This window comes from Schistocerca nitens, chromosome 4, assembly GCF_023898315.1.
Source record: "Schistocerca nitens isolate TAMUIC-IGC-003100 chromosome 4, iqSchNite1.1, whole genome shotgun sequence".
In the NCBI taxonomy this organism is placed as follows: domain Eukaryota; kingdom Metazoa; phylum Arthropoda; class Insecta; order Orthoptera; family Acrididae; genus Schistocerca; species Schistocerca nitens.
In genome coordinates this window covers 867126138-867145995 of record NC_064617.1, presented here as the reverse complement: position 1 = coordinate 867145995, position 19858 = coordinate 867126138, and the positions used below count along the sequence as shown (strand labels likewise).

At 43.6% G+C, this 19858-nt stretch overlaps 1 protein-coding gene across 2 annotated transcripts in view; it reads right to left on the bottom strand.

Moving 5' to 3' along the window:
- LOC126253338 (proton-coupled amino acid transporter-like protein pathetic) overlaps positions 1-19858 on the bottom strand; it is a 400313-nt gene that overhangs the window by 83208 nt on the left and 297247 nt on the right. For both annotated transcript variants that reach the window (XM_049954603.1, XM_049954604.1), the window contains exon 3: positions 585-674. In XM_049954603.1, coding sequence (XP_049810560.1) covers positions 585-674 — 90 coding nt within the window. The remainder of the gene's footprint in view (positions 1-584; positions 675-19858) is intronic.

The following is a 19858-nucleotide window of genomic DNA, read 5'->3' as shown; positions in this document are numbered from 1 at the left end:
TGTACTGGGGTAAATGGTGGGAACAAATATGAGACCAGGTAATAATGTTGTTGTAGGAACTGGGTCCTCAGCTGTCTTCTGAAGCTAGTGATTTTATTCAGTTCCTGGCATAGTGAGGCAGACAGTACTGAAGCTGCGATCCGTCTACCGGAGAGGATTTATAGACGTCGACTGTGTGATGCAGTGAGACAAAAAGGATATCACTCTGGTGGGAATATTGTTTTCTAATGTGCTGTTCCGATAAAAATGTTAAAGCCAAGGAAAGATATTAGGGGGTGTCCGTGGCGAAAAAATGGTAATGCAGACAGTGTGTGTCGAAATCTCTGCACTTGCCTGCGCGTAGCCAGGATACCTGTTCATAACATGGTGAGATATGACAGAAGTGACAAATGTCACAGATACATGCAGACGTTTTATCACCAGCTCCAACTACTGAGAGCTTCCTCGAAAAAGGCTTTCCTGGATACCACCACTGTATTCAACAGCTGGAAGCACAATTTTGACATAGGTTTAGGTATTATATCAGGTAAAATGTCCGGTAGGTCACACGTAACGTGTGTGCATCACGAGAGTTTCTCGCTTACCTGACGCTCTTGTTCTCCCTCTTGTCGAAAGGGTCGTACTCGTCTAGCTTCTCTCGCGATTGCAGCTCAGCGCTCTGTGCCAACTGCAGCCTGAAACAAGAAACGTAAAAATGTCTTCATACAGCATTCCACTTTAACAGCGAGTCAGCAGTGTTACATTCGATCAGGTGATCTTGGTTTCACAACCTCCACATAATCAATTCGAAGAGCTAAGGCGTTACCTTAAAAGTGCCGTAAAAGTGGACAAGTTTGTGATCCTTTTACCAATATTTGTAACATAACTTTTACAAATATATACTGCAACATTTAATTTCCATTTACAAGGGTGATTCATCTACATCTACATCTACATCCATACTCCGCAAGCCACCTGACGGTGTCTGGCGGAACTTTAAAAGTTCCATAAAATTTCGAAAAGTGGCGGTAGTGTTCCTTGAGGTTCAGAAAGAGACCAATAGGCGGCTCGTATTGGAATTGCGTGCTTATGGAATATCGTCTCAGTTATGCGACTGGATTCGTGATTTCCTGTCAGATAGTTCACAGTTCGTAGTAACTGACGGAAATGTACATTATAATTATCTGGGCTGTTATGCCGTGGTCGGTTGGTGAATTCTGTGTCAATTCCCAACATTTCGTCTCCGTCTGCGGAGGACATCTTCAAGGGGGTCTGTAGCTCGATGGAAGGTTCAACACACCCACTGGCTCGCTACTGACTGCCGCTAAATTCCGTGTCCGCGCGCTCCCGCGCCGAGGCGTCAAGTCACGTGTTTTGAAAACGTCAGTGCAATTGGCCGCTGTCCGCTGCCGTCGATCGCCGTTGCCATCACCCAGTGGTGGAAGGGTGGTACACATCTTCTTCCGCAGACGGGGACGAAACGTTGGGAATTGACACAGAATTCATCAACCGACCACGGCATAACAGCCCGGATAATTATGATGGACATGACGTTTCCGGCCGTGAAAGTCTACATTTTAATAACTGACGGAAAGTCAGCGAGTAAAACAGAAGTGATTTCTGGCGTTCCCCAAGGTAGAACTATAGGCCCTTTGCTGTTCCTTATCTACATAAAAGATTTAGGAGACAATCTGAGCAGCCGTCTTAGGTTGTTTGCAGATGATGCTGTCGTTTATCGACTCCTAAAGTCATCAGAAAGAAACGCAAAACGATTTAGAAAAGATATCTGCATGGTGCAAAAATTGGCAACTGATCCTAATTGCAGCGCCCTAGGCCGCTCGGCTAATCCCGCGCAACCAAGAAATTTCAATCACCAACTTTCTCCTCCGAATGCGAAAATATTTTGTTGACGCCGACCTACATAGGGAGAAACGATCATCATAATAAAAAAAGGGAGATGATAGCTCGCCCGGAAAAATATAGGTGTTCGGTTTTTTCGCCTGCTGTACGGAACTGGAATAATATAGAATTATTGTGAAAGTGGTTCGGTGAACCCTCTTTCAGGCACTTAAATGTGATTTGCAGAGTATTCAAGTAGATGTATTCTGTTTAGCACTTCAAACGGCCCGTCATCGTAGTAGTCTGATAGTTTCTAAATTTTCCCCCTAGTGCCTTCTATGGTAATGTAATGACAGTTAGCCGTAAATATGTTGATTATTCATCCGCTTCATAGATTTTTGACAGTACCTCAAATAACCTTCTAGTTTCTACTGCTCCCACAGTTTCCAGTAACTACAAAGGCATACCGTCGGTTGCCACTAATTTTTACGGAGTCAGATCATTCAGAGCTCTGTCAAACTCTGGCAGAATCACTGGATCACCTTCCACATTAACTCCCTCCAGCACTTTCATCATACTTCGGAGCAGTTCTTCTCCACTCTAACATCTTCCACGTACTTTTACCATATTTTCGCCCTGTCTTGCGCATTTAACAGAGAATTTCCGTTACACCTAACAGATTAACAACTTTACTTTTAATGTACGGTCTTTAACGTAAAGATAAATCACGATAAATCGAATATTATTTTCCTTACTAGTACTTTCATTCTTCATACGAGAGCATCTTCAGATGTATGGGTGAAAATTACAGCATAGAAAAATGACATCACATGTAATTAATGTCTAAAATTTACGTGTAACTTACCTTTATTCCCTGATGCCACGACGTTTAAGGTTAAGATTTCTACTCGGCATCCTCGTTAATACAAAGTGGTTTGAATTGAATGTACAATGTATATTTGAAACTGCTACTTTAATTTTGCCTTAATAAATTTCATTGTAGTCAAATGTTCACTTAAATTCGTCAGTGGCTGAATCAGTTGGCACTGACAAGTTATTTTCTATATCCCACAGACGGTTCTTGGCCGATGATAAAATGCGCTGCCACCGGAGAAGAAAATGTATGACCTATTCAAAACAGCGTAGGAAGCCTCGTTAGTCATGAAAGATCACAAGATGAACATTTGACTTCAATAGACTTTACTGTCGAAAAGAATGCGCTCGTGGATGCTTTATGTTAATAATAATGCGAATATTAACATTCCGATGTGATCTGTTTTCACTTCCTGTTAATTTAATTTTCATGCAACATCTACTGCTGCCCTCCAACCTTATTGATAAGCTTTCTTCCTCCAGCCATATCCTGAGACGTTCGTGGCTTCCTAGTACCTGCTTTATCTATACTGCTACAGCCTTTATGGCACTGCAGTTACGTAACGGATTTCTATGGAATCCAGAAGGCACAGAAGATATGATTGCGACAGAGTAGACACATATTCCGCCAGGACACCTTTCAAGCCAAAATATAAAGTCGTCACTAAGCATGAACTGCATTCCGAAAAATATGTGCCATAAATTTAGACACAGCGTTCCACAACACAATTAACGACACAAACCGTTTGCGCGGTGACCTTGACAGACGATAAGAAGTTCGCAGATCCAGGTTTCACGGACAAGGCTCTTAAAACCCGTAGTTCGTAAGATTACTGCGAGACATTTAAAAGCAATGACAGTTGTAGCGTACTCCATGGGCGCATTTGAACTGAGACTTTGAATGATCTCATAAAATATTTTATGTGTGCCAAGCAATCACAAATTTTCCGCCGGACGTGTGATTAGCGTGGCCGTATAATTTATGGACTCTTGTGCTGAAGGAATATGCACTGAAACGCTTTACGTGTTAATCTCTCACAATAGGTACACAGTTGTGATGGCTGTCATTTTTCCACGAACGTAGTAATACACAAGGTCGGCGCTTTACAGCCTCATGTCAACAGCTGTAACGTACATTCCAATGGCTCTAGAAACTGTCGAAACAGTTTTGAGAGTCCCATAAAAACATTTACACCTCATTCTGGCTATTGACCACTAAAATGAGTTAGCATTGGCATACCTCTGTACCGCGAAAATTAGAAAGTCAAAGCAGTCAGAAATGGTTTTCTGGAGAACAGTGCATAAATGATTTCATGTATCAGACTGTCTGACAAACGATTCACATTCTAGGTAAATGCCTCCATGAATCTGTTACTTTTGTGAGGACATGTTAGTATGGCTAATGTTATCCATATCTATTTATTTCTTTATTTAGCATATGACTACTCCGACTGAAGTGCATCTAACGTATATCAGTTGTATAATTTTACAAATTGAACGGAACTAAACCACTAAATCTACAATTATTATCTAAATTGCTAATCCATTCAAAGACGGCATATATCACTTATATTTCTTCTATATTTCCATAGTACACTCGTCAGCCATAGCTTCTCACAATGCGTTTGATGGTCTGATCGTCACTGCCACAGTCACGTTGAGAAGATGAAGCCTTTTCTTCACTGATGGCACAAGCCCTGTACGAAACCTCTTAATTGCCTTCCAAGCACGTCGCGGTAGGCTAATTTCATGCCTGCTGCCCGTGTGCTAGGTCCTACGAGCGTCTGATATTCCTCGTGGCAGAAGTAGTCCACGTTTCTGACTACATTCTGGCTCTGCTGAAATCCACTGCTTGCAGCGATTCCGTCAATACGATGGGTCATTGCCTGGGTTGAACACTCAAGTTCCAAAGCAACTGGAATACACATGCGTATTAAAATATGTAAACTGGCAGAATACGGCGCTGCGGCCGCTACGCCTATGTAAGACAAAAGACAAAAAGTGACTGGCGCAGTTGTTAGATCGGTTACTGCTGCTAGAATGGCAGATTATCAACATTTAAGTGAGTTTGAACGTGGTTTTACAGTCGGCGCACGAGCGATAGGGCACAGCATCTCCGAAGTAGCGATGAAGTGGAGATTTTCCTGTACAACCATTTAACGAGTCTACCGTGAATGTCATGAATCCGGTAAAACATCAAATCACCAACATCGCTGCGGACGGAAGAAGATCCTGCAGGAACAGGACCGCCGACGACTGAAAAGAGTCGTTCAACATGACAGAAGTGCAACCCTTCCGCAAACTGTTGCAGATTTCGATGCTTGGCTGTCAGCAAATGTCAGAGTGTGAACTATTCAACGAAACATCATTGATATGGGCTCTCCGAGCCGAAGGCACACTCGTGTACCCTTGATGACTGCACGGTACAAAGCTTTACGCCTCGCCTGGGCCCGTCAACAGCGATATTGGACTGTTGATGAATGGAAACATGTTGCCTGGTCGGACGAGCCTCGTTTCAGTTTCTATCGAGCGGATGGACGCATACGGGCTTGGAGACAATGTCATGAATCCATGGACACTGCATGTCAGCAGGCGCTGTTCAAGTTGGTGGAGGCTCTGTAATGGTGTGGGGCGTCTGAAGTTGGAGTGATATGGGGGGACCCCTGATACGTCAAGATACGATTCTGACAGGTGAGTCATACGTAAGCATCCTGTCTATTCACCTGCAACCATTCATGTCCATTGTGCATTCCGACGGAGTTGGGCAGTTCCAGCAGGACAATGCGATTCCTCACACGTCCAGAATTGCTGCAGAGTGGCTCCAGCAACTCTCTTCTGAATTTAAACACTTCCGCTGGCCACCAAACTCCCCAGACATGAACATTACTGAGCATATCTGGTATGCCTTGCAACGTGCTGTTCAGAAGAGATCTCCACCCACTTGTAATCTTAAGGATTTATGGACAACCCTGCAGGATTCATGGTGTCAGTTCCCTCCAGCACTACTTCAGTCATTATTCGAGTGAATGCCCCGTCGTGTTGCGACATTTCTGCGTGCTCGCTAGGGCTCTACGCGATATTTGGCTTCAGATATAAAAAAAATAAATAAATAAATAAATAAATAAATAAATAAAAAGGAAGAGATCGGGACTGTACGAAGGCTATGTAAAGGCATCCCAGCGAAACTTCTGCAGCGTAGACGAAACAACCTAGACATCCCAGCGGAACTTCTACAGCGTAGACGAAACAATCTTTGCAACATGTGGGCCCTCCCACGGCCTCCAAACAGTCCCCATCTCTCACCATGCGACTTCCATATTTTTGAAGACGTGAAGAAAGACAATCGTGGCTATCGATTTGCTTCACACGCCTGGGTACATTCATCGTTCAGTAGGCAACAGCAAACATTTTCTGTGAAGACACTGTCTTGTCTCAGAGTGGTATAAATGTATTAACAGCTTTAATAACTTTACTTATGTCTTAACAACACTTTTATTTTCCAACAACCTTACGTGCTTCGAATTTCCTAATTTTCAAAGGCATTTCTATGTCAATCATATAAAAAAATTAGATACGTTGTATCACGTCAACATTCTCGAGCACGAGATAGACGGAAACTGCAGTTTGCACTTGTCTCGTGCTCGGGAATGTTGACGTGATACAACGTATCTAATTTTTTTATATGACTGATATAGAAAAGCCTTTGAAAATTACGGAAAGTCAAAGTGCGTAAGACTGATGGAAAATAAAAGAATGTCAAGACATAAGTGATGTCTTATGCCGCGTCGTCTTACAGTATTTTCACGTAAATTACAGTGTTAACAATGAGCGATAATTTTTGAATTGATAAACAATTTACTTAGTGTCTTCCATCTGTCTCGATTATATTTGATTGTCTCTTATAATGGGATCATTCCAACTCCAGGAACATCAAATCTTCGAAAAGGCTTTCGATCTATGCAGATATAGTGGTGTTATGTTACTAGAGATGGTAACCAGCGGTTGGGAGAGGGGTAGAAATTTTGGATCCTGTTATAGTCCTCATTGCAGCATTCAGCTAGACAGGTTTTCGCCTTACGTGAACTATTATGCTGTACTGCAGCACGTACCTTAAGCTGTACTTATTCACTGTGCGATGTTAAAAGAGTATCTAAGCTGGCAGCCAGACTTACTCGTGTGTATTATACATTACTGGCCATTAAAATTCCTGCACCACAAAGATGACGTGCTACAGACGCGAAATTTAACCGACAGGAAGAAGATGCTGCGATATGCAAATTATTAGCTTTTCAGAGCATTCACACAAGGTTGGCACCGGTGGCGACACCTACAACGTGCTGACATGAGGAAAGTTTCCAACCGATTTCTCATACACAGACAGCAGTTGACCGGCGTTGCCTGGTGAAACGTTGTTGTGATGCCTCGTATAAGGAGGAGAAATGCGTACCATCACGTTTCCGACTTTGATAAAGATCGGATTGTAGCCTATCGCGATTGCCGGTTATCGTATCGCGACATTGCTGCTCGCGTTGGTCGAGATCCAATGACTGTTAGCATATGGAATCGGTGGGTTCAGGAGGGTAATACGGAACGCCGTGCTGGATCCCAATCACTAGCAGCTGAAATGACAGGCATCTTATCCGCATGGCTGTAACGGATCGTGAAGCCACGTCTCGATCCCTGAGTCAACAGATGGGGACGTTTCCAAGACGACAACCATCTGCACGAACAGTTCGACGACGTTTGCAGCAGTATGGACTGTCAGCTCGGAGGCCATGGCTGCGGTTACCCTTGACGATGCATCACAGACGGGATGGTGTACTCAACGACGATCCTGGGTGCATGAATGGCAAAACGTAATTATTTCGGATGAATACAGGGTATGTTTACAGCATCATGACGGTCGCATCCGTGTTTGGCGACTTCGCGGTGAACGCACATTCGAAACGTGTATTCGTCATCGCCATACTGGCGTATCACCCGGCGCGATGGTATGGGGTGCCATTGCTTACACGTCTCGGTCACCTCTTGTTCGCATTGACGGCACTTTAACAGCGGACGTTACATTTCAGATGTTTTACGACCCGTGGCTCTTCCTTTCATTCGATCCCTGCGAAACCCTACATTTCAGCAGGATAATGCACGACCGCATGTTGCAGGTCCTGTACGGGCCTTTCTGGATACAACAAATGTTCGATTGAAGCCCTCGCCAGCACATTCTCCAGATCTCTCACCAATTGAAAACGTCTGGTCAAAGGTGACCGAGCAACTGGCTCGTCACAATACGCCAGTCACTACTCTTGATGAACTGTGGTATCGTGTTGAAGCTGCATGGGCGGCTGTACCTGTACACGCCATCCAAGCTCTCTTTGCCGGCCGCGGTGGTCTCGCGGTTCTAGGCGCGCAGTCCGGAACCGTGCGACTGCTACGGTCGCAGGTTCGAATCCTGCCTCGGGCATGGATGTGTGTGATGTCCTTAGGTTAGTTAGGTTTAAGTAGTTCTAAGTTCTAGGGGACTTATGACCACAGCAGTTGAGTCCCATAGTGCTCAGAGCCATTTGAACCAAGCTCTCTTTGACTCAATGCCCAGGCGTATCACGGCCGTTATTAAGGCCAGAGGTAGTTGATCTGGGTACTGATTTCTCAGGATCTATGCACCCAAATTGCGTGAAAATGTAATTACATGTCAGTTCTAGTATAATATATTTGTCCAATGAATACCCGTTTATCATCTGCATTTCATCTTGGTGTAGCATTTTAATGGCCAGTAGTGTAGATCTCTGGCTTAATCATCGACGTGCAACTACATCGGAACCCTTCTTCTTAGGACCTACCAACGGGATATTTGGGTCGTAACATTAGTATTTCACAGCTAAATGTTGAAGGTCTTAGCCGATCTAAATCCCAGAACATCTTTCGTATGCTAAACTACTTGAAAACAAGGCGCCTTTGATATAGATGGTGTAGCACACTTCTACCGAAAAGACGTCTTGGGATCATGAAAAATGTAAATGATTGTAGGGTCACAAATTGAGGATGGGGGTGAATTTCCAGACACGCCATCCACCGGCAGCACAGAGAGGCGATGTTACAGGGGCCATCGTAAGCACTTCAGCGGCGAACACGACTTTGTGTGCTGAAAGCTGAAACTTTGCCTGGCTGTAGCTGCAGTGTTGTGGCAGGCGTAGACGCGTTGCACTTCTGCTAACTTCCTGAAAGCTGCCAGACCCACCGTGAGGTATCCACTTCAGGTCTGTCACTTTACTTCCGAATGAATCTACCACTCTATAGCCGAGTGTGCATTTTCGAACTTTCTAAGCAGGTTAAAACTACCGAACGGATATCCGATCAAGTAACCTTCTCTTTCGCGGGCAATGATCTCATCAACTGAGATATTCATGTAAGACTCTCGGCACTCCGTTACACAACACTACCTTACAGCTTCAGTTCTATTTCTTCCCCCCTATCACTTTCGAAATCTCACAAATGCTCTTTTGCATTCTTACATTAATTCACTGTGCTATTGTGTAGAGTATTTTGTACTTCATCACGAACCGAGCGAGGTGGCGCAGTGGTTAGCACACTGGACTCGCATTCGGGAGGACGGCGGTTCAATCCCGTCTCCGGCCATCCTGATTTAGGTTTTCCGTGATTTCCCTAAATCGTTTCAGGCAAATGCCGGGATGGTTCCTTTGAAAGGGCACGGCCGATTTCCTTCTTCATCCCTCCCTAACCTGAGCTTGCGCTCCGTCTCTAATGACCTCGTTGTCGACGGGACGTTAAATACCACTAACCTAACTTCATCACGACAGTGCTGTAATATTCTAGGAGGGTTGCCCAGACTGTAATGCAGCCGAAAACAATGCTACGGATGCGAAACGTTACGTCTTTATTATTTGAAGTCTCGTGAGTGAGAACCGCCAAGTTTTCGTCACTTCCGACAGATAGCGTAGCTGCAGGACAGTTTCAAGATGTCGTCTGTAGGTGACGTACGTTACCAGTAACGTGCCGTCATTGAATTTCTCACTGTGGGCAATATTCAAAAACGCTTGTACAAAGACTATGGAGGCAGTGGCGGATTTTCAAAAAGGTCCACTTGCCACGGGACTAGGGGCGGCACCTCAAGGGGGGCGGCAATTTTTGCTCTGTACTTATTTTAACCTTTTACATTTTAAAATAACTGCGCTTACAAACTACAAAAATTTTTAATATGGTTGAACAACTTGCTCGTTTAAATAAGCCTTAAGAACGAAATTCGACAAAACAATCGTGGAAATATAGTGTAATTGGTGACTGATTGGAATTTAACATTGGTATCATCTTCATGATTGTTCAAAATATTTTGAAGTAAGCTGTCAGGACAGCAATCTACAATGCAATATTTGAAACGTTATTATTCCGAGAATGTTGCCGGCTTCTACTAAACCCTACCATATTCTCCCCGTGAAAATACCGGGTCCCCTAAAAGCTGTGATAAACTAATCAGCAGTTTCTTAAATACTGTAACATGTGTCGGCCTCAGTGTGTAAAACACGACTCTACTTAAATTTCTTGTAGAAATTACGGGGAAATATCACGTCAACCCTCCATTACTGTGATTAATGTTAACGCTCTGTGGTCTTCAATATCTGAGCTTTGATTTAATGACACCTGTATGACAAAACATGTTGATACTGGGAATGTTTTACATTTTCGAACACATGTTTATACGAAAAGAACATAAGCAGAATATCTAATAATGTGTGGAATACACATCACAACAGTTTAAAAATTTTATTTATTTATGTACTTAGCTACTATTTTTGGCGAAAAAATACGAAGAAACCAACTTTCGTTTGTCTCATTTATTGTGCTGCAGCCTGCACGATATCAAAGTTCCCATTCTGTGCAATCGAGTAGTACGTGGAATTGGAAATTTTATATTAAACTTCTTAATTACTTAATTAAGCTTTTTTCTTCGAGGAAAGGTTATTTTGGAACAAAAGGTGCATATGTGTGTAGAGATAACAGTAGTGTTCACACAAATGACAACACACGACATCAAGTGCCAACAAGACTACTTAAACTTTGTGGTTTGTCGTCTTTGCCCACAGAAACTGCTAAAATGCTATAAGAATAAGTGGGATAAGAGTCGATTCAGCACACATCACTGCAAGAAACTGCAAAAATTATTTGCTTTCTAAATTAGAAAGACAGAGTCAAGAATATTCGGAACATATTTGCGTCCCAGCTAAAATTCCGGAGACGCGGGAAACAGAAGCCAAAAAAGGGACTGTCTCGTTTTCTTTACGAGACGAATTCCAGCCGTCAGGTGTGCTTCTTCTGTTCACTGAAAGCGGAGAAACAGGCGACAATGAAATTAAATTATTCTGCATTGTCGTTCTTCATAGCACAGTTACGTCGAGTAATCCGAGTTGGTCAGTTTATCGCTCCGTGTTTAAAGGAAAGATCTTTGTGCTCGTGTACCGTGTTTAAAGTAAAGAGCTTTGTGTTCATGTGCGGTGTAGTACGATTGGAACTAGATACAGTCTTTCTTTCTTTCCTTTTATAATTTTTTTCTTTTGTTTTGACCGTTGGTTGACAATTTTGTAAGTGCCTTAACAGGAATAACAGTGAAAAAAGCAAACGTGCAAAATTAAGTTGGTTGGCATTTCGGAAATTATCGAAGGAAAGGCGAGAACGAGAAGCCAATGCTCTAAAAACGCTTGGCAGAGCAGATAAATTTTTCGCAAAAAATGTTGCTGGTTCGACTTCGAGTTCAAGTAGTACAAATGATGTTTCTAGCTCTGCAGCTGTTGTACAAGAAGTAAACGATACAAAAGTTAAAAAAGAAGAAAAGCAAATTGTTCCTGATTCCGAGTTTCACGGAAAACTAGGTGTCGAGTCAGACATTACAAAAAGAAATAACCTCGTTAGTGATGATCCGGCAAATTGGTGTGTCACTGAATCAACAATCGACATTCTCTTACAACGTGACATTAACCAAAATTGTAACAGTAATTTTTCTAATTCAAGAATAGGCGATAAAGTAAACTTTTAAATGGTGAATCAACTTTGCGCGATTTTCTAGTTTACTCCTGTAGCACCAGTGCTGCTTTTTGTACACCATGTAAATTGTTCGGAGGTAAGGCCGCGATTGCTACTAATGGTATTGCAGATTGGAAAAATATATCTAATGTTTTATCTCATATTGAGAATTCACTTGAACACAAAAATTCTGAGTTATCACTCTTTACAAGCAAAAAGTCGAAATAAATCTCGGGCGAACAGCCTGGTGTGAGTGTACAAAGGAGACAATATTTCGGCAATCGACTGACTGACTTCGAGGGCAGGGAGAGGAACTTCCGAAACGCCGCCGACAACCTTCCTGGCCGCGGATCTACGAGGGAACACTCAGACGCTTTTTTTTTTTTCAAGTGTTGTCCCAAGTGTCTCTGCTTGTATTTGTGTTTTTAGGAAAAGGTAGGTTTTGCACATCTTTACAGCATTCAGTAGTAACTGGGCTCTCATTTTTGGGTCCTTGGTCCTTCTGTTAGTATGCCATTTCTTGTTGGGAATTTTTTTTTCATATTTAGTTTTCTGAAAAAATTTGTCTGTTGCTTTCTTGAAGTTTCCTGTTCTGGTTGGTAGTCATGGTCATGAAATTAACTGTCTTTTCCAATGGTTTTAATGGTGTTATCCTGGAACTATTGCTTTGGGGACTTTATATTTGTGCCATGGTTGGGGTTCTATTGTAGCGACGGTTGTAAGTTGAGGGGTATGTTGTCTGCACGCATCGATTTTTTGGAAGATTTTTTGAGCGTGAACTTGAATTTTTTCCATAATAGACTTTTCATTTAGTTGTTCATGCATTTCAGTTGTCCCCGTCCAGCGAAGTACAGCGAGGGACCATCTCATGCATGTAGTTTGTAGTATTTGCAGCTGTTCGATATTAATTTTACAGGTAGTGCCCCATGCTGCGGCTCCGTATAATATTGCTGGTTGAATTGTAGATTTGCATAGTTGTTGTTTTTGTATTTAGTTCTTTGCTTTTAAAGAAGGGTATTAAGATGTTGATAATTTCTTGTGCCTTTCTTTCCGTTCTATGGTGTTGTCTTTGAAGGTTAGGGATTGGTCAAGTTGTATTCCAAGATACTTTGTCTTCGAGCTCCATGGTATAGTTTGATCTGCTACTTGTAGTCTGGGTTGCCTCTTTTTCGTGAAAAATACTGGTGCTGTTTTGGTTGCATTAAAGGTGATTTTGTTCTGGTCTGCCCATGTTTCCATGATATCAATTTGTCGTTGGGCTCTTGCTGTTATTACGTCAATATTGTGTCCGGATGTAAGGAAGGCCGTGTCATCTGCATATAGGCTCAAGGTTACATGCGGCAAAGTAGGTAGATCGTTGATGTATAAATTGAAGAGTATCGGTGATATGGCTGATCCTTGTGGAATTCCGGCATCGGGTATTTTGGTGGTTTGTCTTTTTCCTTGGATTGTGACCAATAATTGTCTGTTTTGCAAGAAGCTATCGATAATTTTTATGTAACAATCTGGAATGGGTGTAATCTGATGTAGTTTAATTATTAAATTTTCCTTCCATACTTTGTCATAGGCTTTGGATATGTCGGAAAATACTGCTGCTGTGGATTTGCTGGGATTGAAGTTGTTTTGGATGTATTCGGTGATTCTGATTAACTGTAACTCTGCTGATAATTTTGAAGTGAAAGCGAATTGTTCTGGGCGCATTATGTTGTGTTTAGTGAGGTAGAGTTGTAAACGTTTTAAAATTATTCTTTCAAGTACTTTTGCGAGCCTTGGGAGTAAGCATATTGGTCTATGATTTACTGCTTCCGTAGGGTTTTTCCCCGGTTTTGGAATGGGTACTATTTCTGCAGTTTTCGTTGTCTGGAAAATATTCCAGTATTAAAAAGCTGTTGACTATTCTTATCAATAAAACTATGGCTTTTCTTGGTAGATGTTTTAAGTGAATGTTGGATATTTGATCAGTACCTGGGGCTGTGTATTTCGTTTTTGATATTAACTTCTTTATTTCCGCTGGTGTTGTGAGTAAAGGTCCGTATGTTGACGGTGTGTCTCGGAAATGTTATAGGAGCTGTCGAATTCTGTCGGTTTCGTTTTCTCTGTTGTTTGGATTTTGTTGTTCATTATTTGGTAAAGACATTTGTAGATTGCATTCGTCGGCCAATAGTTCCGATTTTGCTAATGCCTCAAATATTAGTCCTTCTGGTCCATTGACAGCTGTGTACGGAGTTGGTAGTTCTCTAATGTTTCTGACTACTTTCCAGTCATCGGGTGTTTGCAAGAGGATGTCTGTAATTTTAACTTCCCAGGTTTGCTGACGCCATTCTGTTACTTGTTTGTGTAATTCTCTTGATAGTTTCTTCATTTATTCTTCTATATCTATTCCTTTGCATTTTTAATTCTTCTAGTAATAGAGGAAATGTCTCGTGGTAAGGTTCCGGATTAATGTATATTGTTGATGCTCTTTTTGCGGCTATTTTAATTTTTTTAGTGAGGGCTTCTACTGGGATGATATATTTTTTTCGTCTAAGTTCATTGTAGGACGGATGTTGGTTAAGTGACGCCTGTATTGGTCCCAGTTTACTTGAATCTGTTGTGGTACTGGTACTTGTAGAGCTGTTCGATGGATGAGTCCGAGGACAGGTTTGTGATCAGATGAAAGATCGTTAATAGTACGTAGTTGTAAGTTGGGACTTATATTCTTAATTAGGGCAATGTCAAGGACATTTGCAATTTGGTTTTGGACATTCGGGATTCTCGTAGGCTGGTGTGGAGCGGGGATTGTGTATTCCAGTTCGTCTTGGGCGTCGTATAGTTGTCGTCCTTTTCTGTTTGTCTTGTCGGCCGATGTGGCCGAGCGGTTGTCTGCGCTTCAGGTCGCAGGTTCAAATCCTGCCTCGGGCATGGATGTGTGTGATGTCTTTAGGTTAGGTAGGTTTAAGTAGTTCTAAGTCTAGAGGACTGATGGCCTCAGATGTTGAGTCCCATAGTGCTTAGAGCCATTTGAACCATTTGTTTTTCTGATTTAGTTCCATGATTCGTGTTTTGCATTGAAGTTTCCTAGCATCAGAATTTTCGGAAAGCGATGAAAAATTGTCGTAAGGTCTTCTTTAATTAGTTGTTTATTTGGACTGATGTAAGCTGCAACTATGGTTATATTTACGATGGCGGTGTGTACGGTGACTGCGGTTGCTTCTAGTGATTGAAGTCGTGGAAATGTCTCATGGTGATGTGTGATGTTCCTTTTTATGAAAATAGCTGTGCGCTGCCTCTTCGGTCCTGTCGGTCTGTTCTGTAGGTGTGCATATTACGTAGTCTAAACGTCGTCGTCGGAGTAAAATGAGTCTCTCTTACTGCGATTATGTCTAGTCGATGTCGGGCGTTAAATTCATTAAGTCCTGTTTGTTTCAGTTTGAGTCAGTTCGCGTTCCAGTTGCAGAATTTTAGGTGTCGTGTTTGCCCTTCGTGTGCCATTTTTAAGGCGCAACGAATGCCTTGATGATTCCCTCGGAAAGACTGACGAAAGATGTGATTTTTTGCTGTAAGTTGGTGAGGAGTGTTGCAATATCTGTTAGTGCTTGAGAAAAAGGCTCCACAATGCTGACCGAGGTCATTGAACATGCTGAGCCAGATCGCTGGTCGATCATCAGCGATCGGCTTGTTATCTTTGGCGCCTCCCCGGGCATGAGCATCTTTGCGTTTTCGGCTGGGGCGCGCGGGACGGCGAGAGAGAGTCGGCTCGGGGCGCCCGGGGAGACTGGCGGAGTTGTAGCTGAGGCGTAAACACATGTGTGACGCCTGTTACGCTGGGGCTGCTAGCTAATCGTGAAACTCCTGCGGCGGTTACTGCTTGCCTGGAAGGCATTTCATATAAACTGTGCCAAGCCTCGCAGTGAGAGGGGAGTCCGGGGTTGGTGTTGGCCTAGATGTTTGTACAAATTGAGGTGCCTGTGTGAGAAGCACGGCGTGGGCCTGTTGGTTGCTTCGTCCTTCTGGCAACCACCGCAAGCGGATGTTCGTTCTGAATGTCTACAGTTTGTGGTGAGCATAGTGTGAACAAGTTCTCGTAGGATGTGCTCCCAGCCTGACTCTTAGCCAGTGTTATTTGTGGGTGACGACCCCTTGTCTGTAGCTGCTTCCGGGTGTCCTGTAAGATTTCACAGCAAAACTGTGTTTTTGTGGCATTCTGTGTTTCTGGCTCAGCCTCCGCCTAGAAAGGGGAAAGAATTTGTACCTCAACTGAAAGAGGGTGGGGCGTTCGATTGGACATCTTTTGGAATTCCTTAATGCTGTAATTTAAACATATATAAAAAAATTGTTCTTTCAGAATAAGCGCCTGTTTCTTTGGGACACTGCAGTTCAAGCAGGAGTGGCGTAATGTTAATGAGTATTTGTTATTCCTGAAGTGAAGTGTATTTAATGTCATTCAGTTTTCTGGGGCACGCAACTGTGTTACTTAACTCATTTTGAAGTGTTCTGTCGGGTGAATGACTGCTCCCCACTTCAGTGTGTTCTTTGGAGTAGTATTGTAAGGTTTTTTGGATGTTTGTCAGTGAACAAGTTCTCGTAGGATGTGCTCCCAGCCTGACTCTTAGCCAGTGTTATTTGTGGGTGACGACCCCTTGTCTGTAGCTGCTTCCGGGTGTCCTGTAAGATTTCACAGCAAAACTGTGTTTTTTTGTGGCATTCTGTGTTTCTGGCTCAGCCTCCGCCTAGAAAGGGGAAAGAATTTGTGCCTCAACTGAAAGGGGGGGGGGGGTTCGATTGGACATCTTTTGGAATTCCTTAATGCTGTAATTTAATGATTCAATTTTGTTTTTCTCTCTCTTTTGAATTACGGAGAATTGTTTAGTTTATCTGGTTATTGGCTTAACTCGCACTTCACGCACTAAATCAGCTGATATTGAAAATTTTATTTATTCCTGTTTAATGTCAGACAGATTCAAATGTAACTTCATTTATGTTATTTGAAATAAATGTGTTGGATTGACCTTAATGAATTATGTGCAATCGAAGTAAGGGACCCAGTCCTTCATTATTGCTTAACAGTGGCATGTGGTTCGGGTTGTGAGCCCCGTGCTCGGACCACATGCTTTGTCATATTTTGTGCTGGGTCTATTTACTGTTGCATCTGAGTAGTATTTGTTGTGTTCTACAGTAGACGAGAATGGGCCGTTACTTCAGAGTCGCGAATTGATGGATGTTTTTTTCTCTCTTCTGTATTGTTGTGCGTTAACTGGCTGAGCGGTAGATGGTTGTGGTACAGACGGTTGCTGGGTTGTTGGCAGACGGGATGAGGTTGCCGGTTGTGAAGTGGATGGCATTGGAGGAGTAGCTTGCTGTATAATATGCGTTGTCTGTCGTGTCCTGTTTTGGAGTATGTTTTCTTGCATCCTAGAAATGAAACTGGATGCGCCTCGTCGCAGTTCACACATTTTGGTGGTGATGTCCGTGGTGAGGTAAAGTTCTTAGGCTCGTGTGAACCCGCGCAACGCACACATCGCGGCGGGAGTTCATAGTAGCTTGCAGTGTGCTCGAAGCGTTGGCACTTTTTGCATTGAGATGGTCCGTCTTTTCGTTTATAGTTTTCCACTCTTATTTTTGTGTGTAGGATGTATTTGAGGTAGTAAAATTTTTGACTGTCCTTGCCTTTCGGAAGTGTTACTGCTTATGTGGGAAGTGGGATGAGATTGTTTGTTTTTTTCATCTCGTATTTTGTAGTAGTATACCTTTGCTTGGGTGTACCTTTTTCTTGTAGTGCATATGTTAGTTCGACTTCGGTTATTTGTGCTGGCAGTTTTTTAATTACGACTCTCAGTTCTATGTTTTCGAAAGCTTGTTGAGTAAAAAAGGGAATCTTGTATTGTCTGAAGAACTGTAGTGCTTTTGCGTGGTCTTCTCATTCAAAGTGGTATTTTACACGATCTCCTTGATGTGCTTTAAGTGTTCCCTTCAGTTCATTTTTGAGTGCATTGTTGAACTCGATGTATTTGTCGGTATAATGGATTGTGGTCGGCAAGATTCTGTAATTCAGCTGTTCCGCCGGTGCGGCTCGTTCCTGATTGGTTGTTGTATTCTGATCTGTGATGGCTGATTAGTATCGGCAGGCGCGATCGGGTCAAATCTGTTTGTTGTAGGAATTCCTGCACGGCGTTTTCTTGGGTTGGGTACGTTTTGTGGTGTCCGGTGCTGTCTTTTATATTGGACGGTAGTATATCCTTGTTCGTCTTGCTCATGTTGATTGAAGTCCTGCATTTCAGCGTCTTCCGCATCGGAAGATGAAGGCGCTTCAGACTCTTCGAAAGATGTATCCATGTTCGTGTCTTGTGGTTGTTTTTGAGCAGTTACAAAAATGTTCTTCCATTTGTTGTGACATGACCGGGTTCAAAAATGGTTCAAATGGCTCTGAGCACTGTGGGACTTAACATCTATGGTCATCAGTCCCCTAGAACTTAGAACTACGTAAACCTAACTAACCTAAGGACATCACACAACACCCAGTCATCACGAGGCAGAGAAAATACGTGACCCCGCCGGGAATCGAACCCGGGAACCCGGGTGCGGGAAGCGACAACGCTACCGCACGACCACGAGCTGCGGACTACGTGACCGGGTGGTGCTGGACAGTGTTGTGTACATTTTCTTGTTGTGGGGTGTCTCGGTGTCCTGTTATCATTGCATTTTCTGTGCGTTGTGTTTGTGGTTGGTTGGTGTTCATGCCTGAGATGGCCCTATTCGCGTTATCTATTCTTTCCCTGTCACAGCTGCCTTTTCGTGGGGAGCGCGCGCTTGCCACCCTCGCGTGGGATCCTGGCTCCCCAGCGTCCGCAACGCCTATCATCCTAACAGGGCCGGCTAGCCCGGTCCGCTAACCTGCTCTATCTGGGATAGGGTACACACAGCGCTTGCTGCTCGGCCTGGCCGAAGCCCAGACGCTGGGCCATAAGCAGCGCGTCGAGCCGTGGCGCCAACGGCGGAGAGAGCACCCAATGGAGGGGGAGGGGGAATCTGATACATACACTACTGGCCATTAAAATTGCGACACCAGGAAGAAATGCAGATGACAAACGGGTATTCATTGGACAAATATATTATGCTAGAACTGACATGTGTCTACATTTTCACGCAATTTGGGTGCATAGATCCTGAGAAATCAGTACCCAGAACAACCACCTCTGCCCGTAATAACAGCCTTATATAACAGAGCTTGGATGGCGTGTACAGGTACAGCTGCCCAGGCAGATTCAACACGATATCACAGTCCATCAAGAATAGTGACTGGCGTTTTGTGACGAGCCAGTTGCTCGGCCACCATTGACCAGACGTTTTCAATTGATGAGAGATCTGGAGTATGTGCTGGTCAGGGCAGCAGCCGAACATTTACTGTATCCAGAAAGGCCCGTGCAGGACCTGCAACATGCGGTCGTGCATTATCCTGCTGAAACGTAGGGTTTCGCAGGGATCGAATGAAGGGTAGAGCCACGGGTCGTAATACATCTGAAATGTAACGTACACTGTTCAAAGTGCCGTCAATACGAACAAGAGGTGACCGAGATGTGTAACCAATGGCACCCCATACCATCACGCCGGGTGATACGCCAGTATGGCGATGACGAATACACGCGTCCAATGTGCGTTCACCGTGATGTCGCCAAACAAGGATGCCACCATCATGATGCTGTAAACAGAACCTGGATTCATCCGAAAAAATAACGTTTTGCCATTCGTGCACCCAGGTTCGTCGTTGAGTACACCATCGCAGGCGCTCCTGTCTGTGATTCAGCGTCAATGGTAACCGCAGCCACGGTCTCCGAGCTGATAGTCCATGCTGCTTCAAACGTCGTCGAACTGTTCGTGTAGATCGTTGTTGTCTAGCAAACGTCCCCATCTGTTGACTCAGGGATCGAGACGTGCTGCCGGCCGAAGTGGCCGTGCGGTTAAAGGCGCTGCAGTCTGGAACCGCAAGACCGCTACGGTCGCAGGTTCGAATCCTGCCTTGGGCATGGGTGTTTGTGATGTCCTTAGGTTAGTTAGGTTTAACTAGTTCTAAGTTCTAGGGGACTAATGACCTCAGCAGTTGAGTCCCATAGTGCTCAGAGCCATTTGAACCATTTCGAGACGTGCTGCACGATCCGTTACAGTC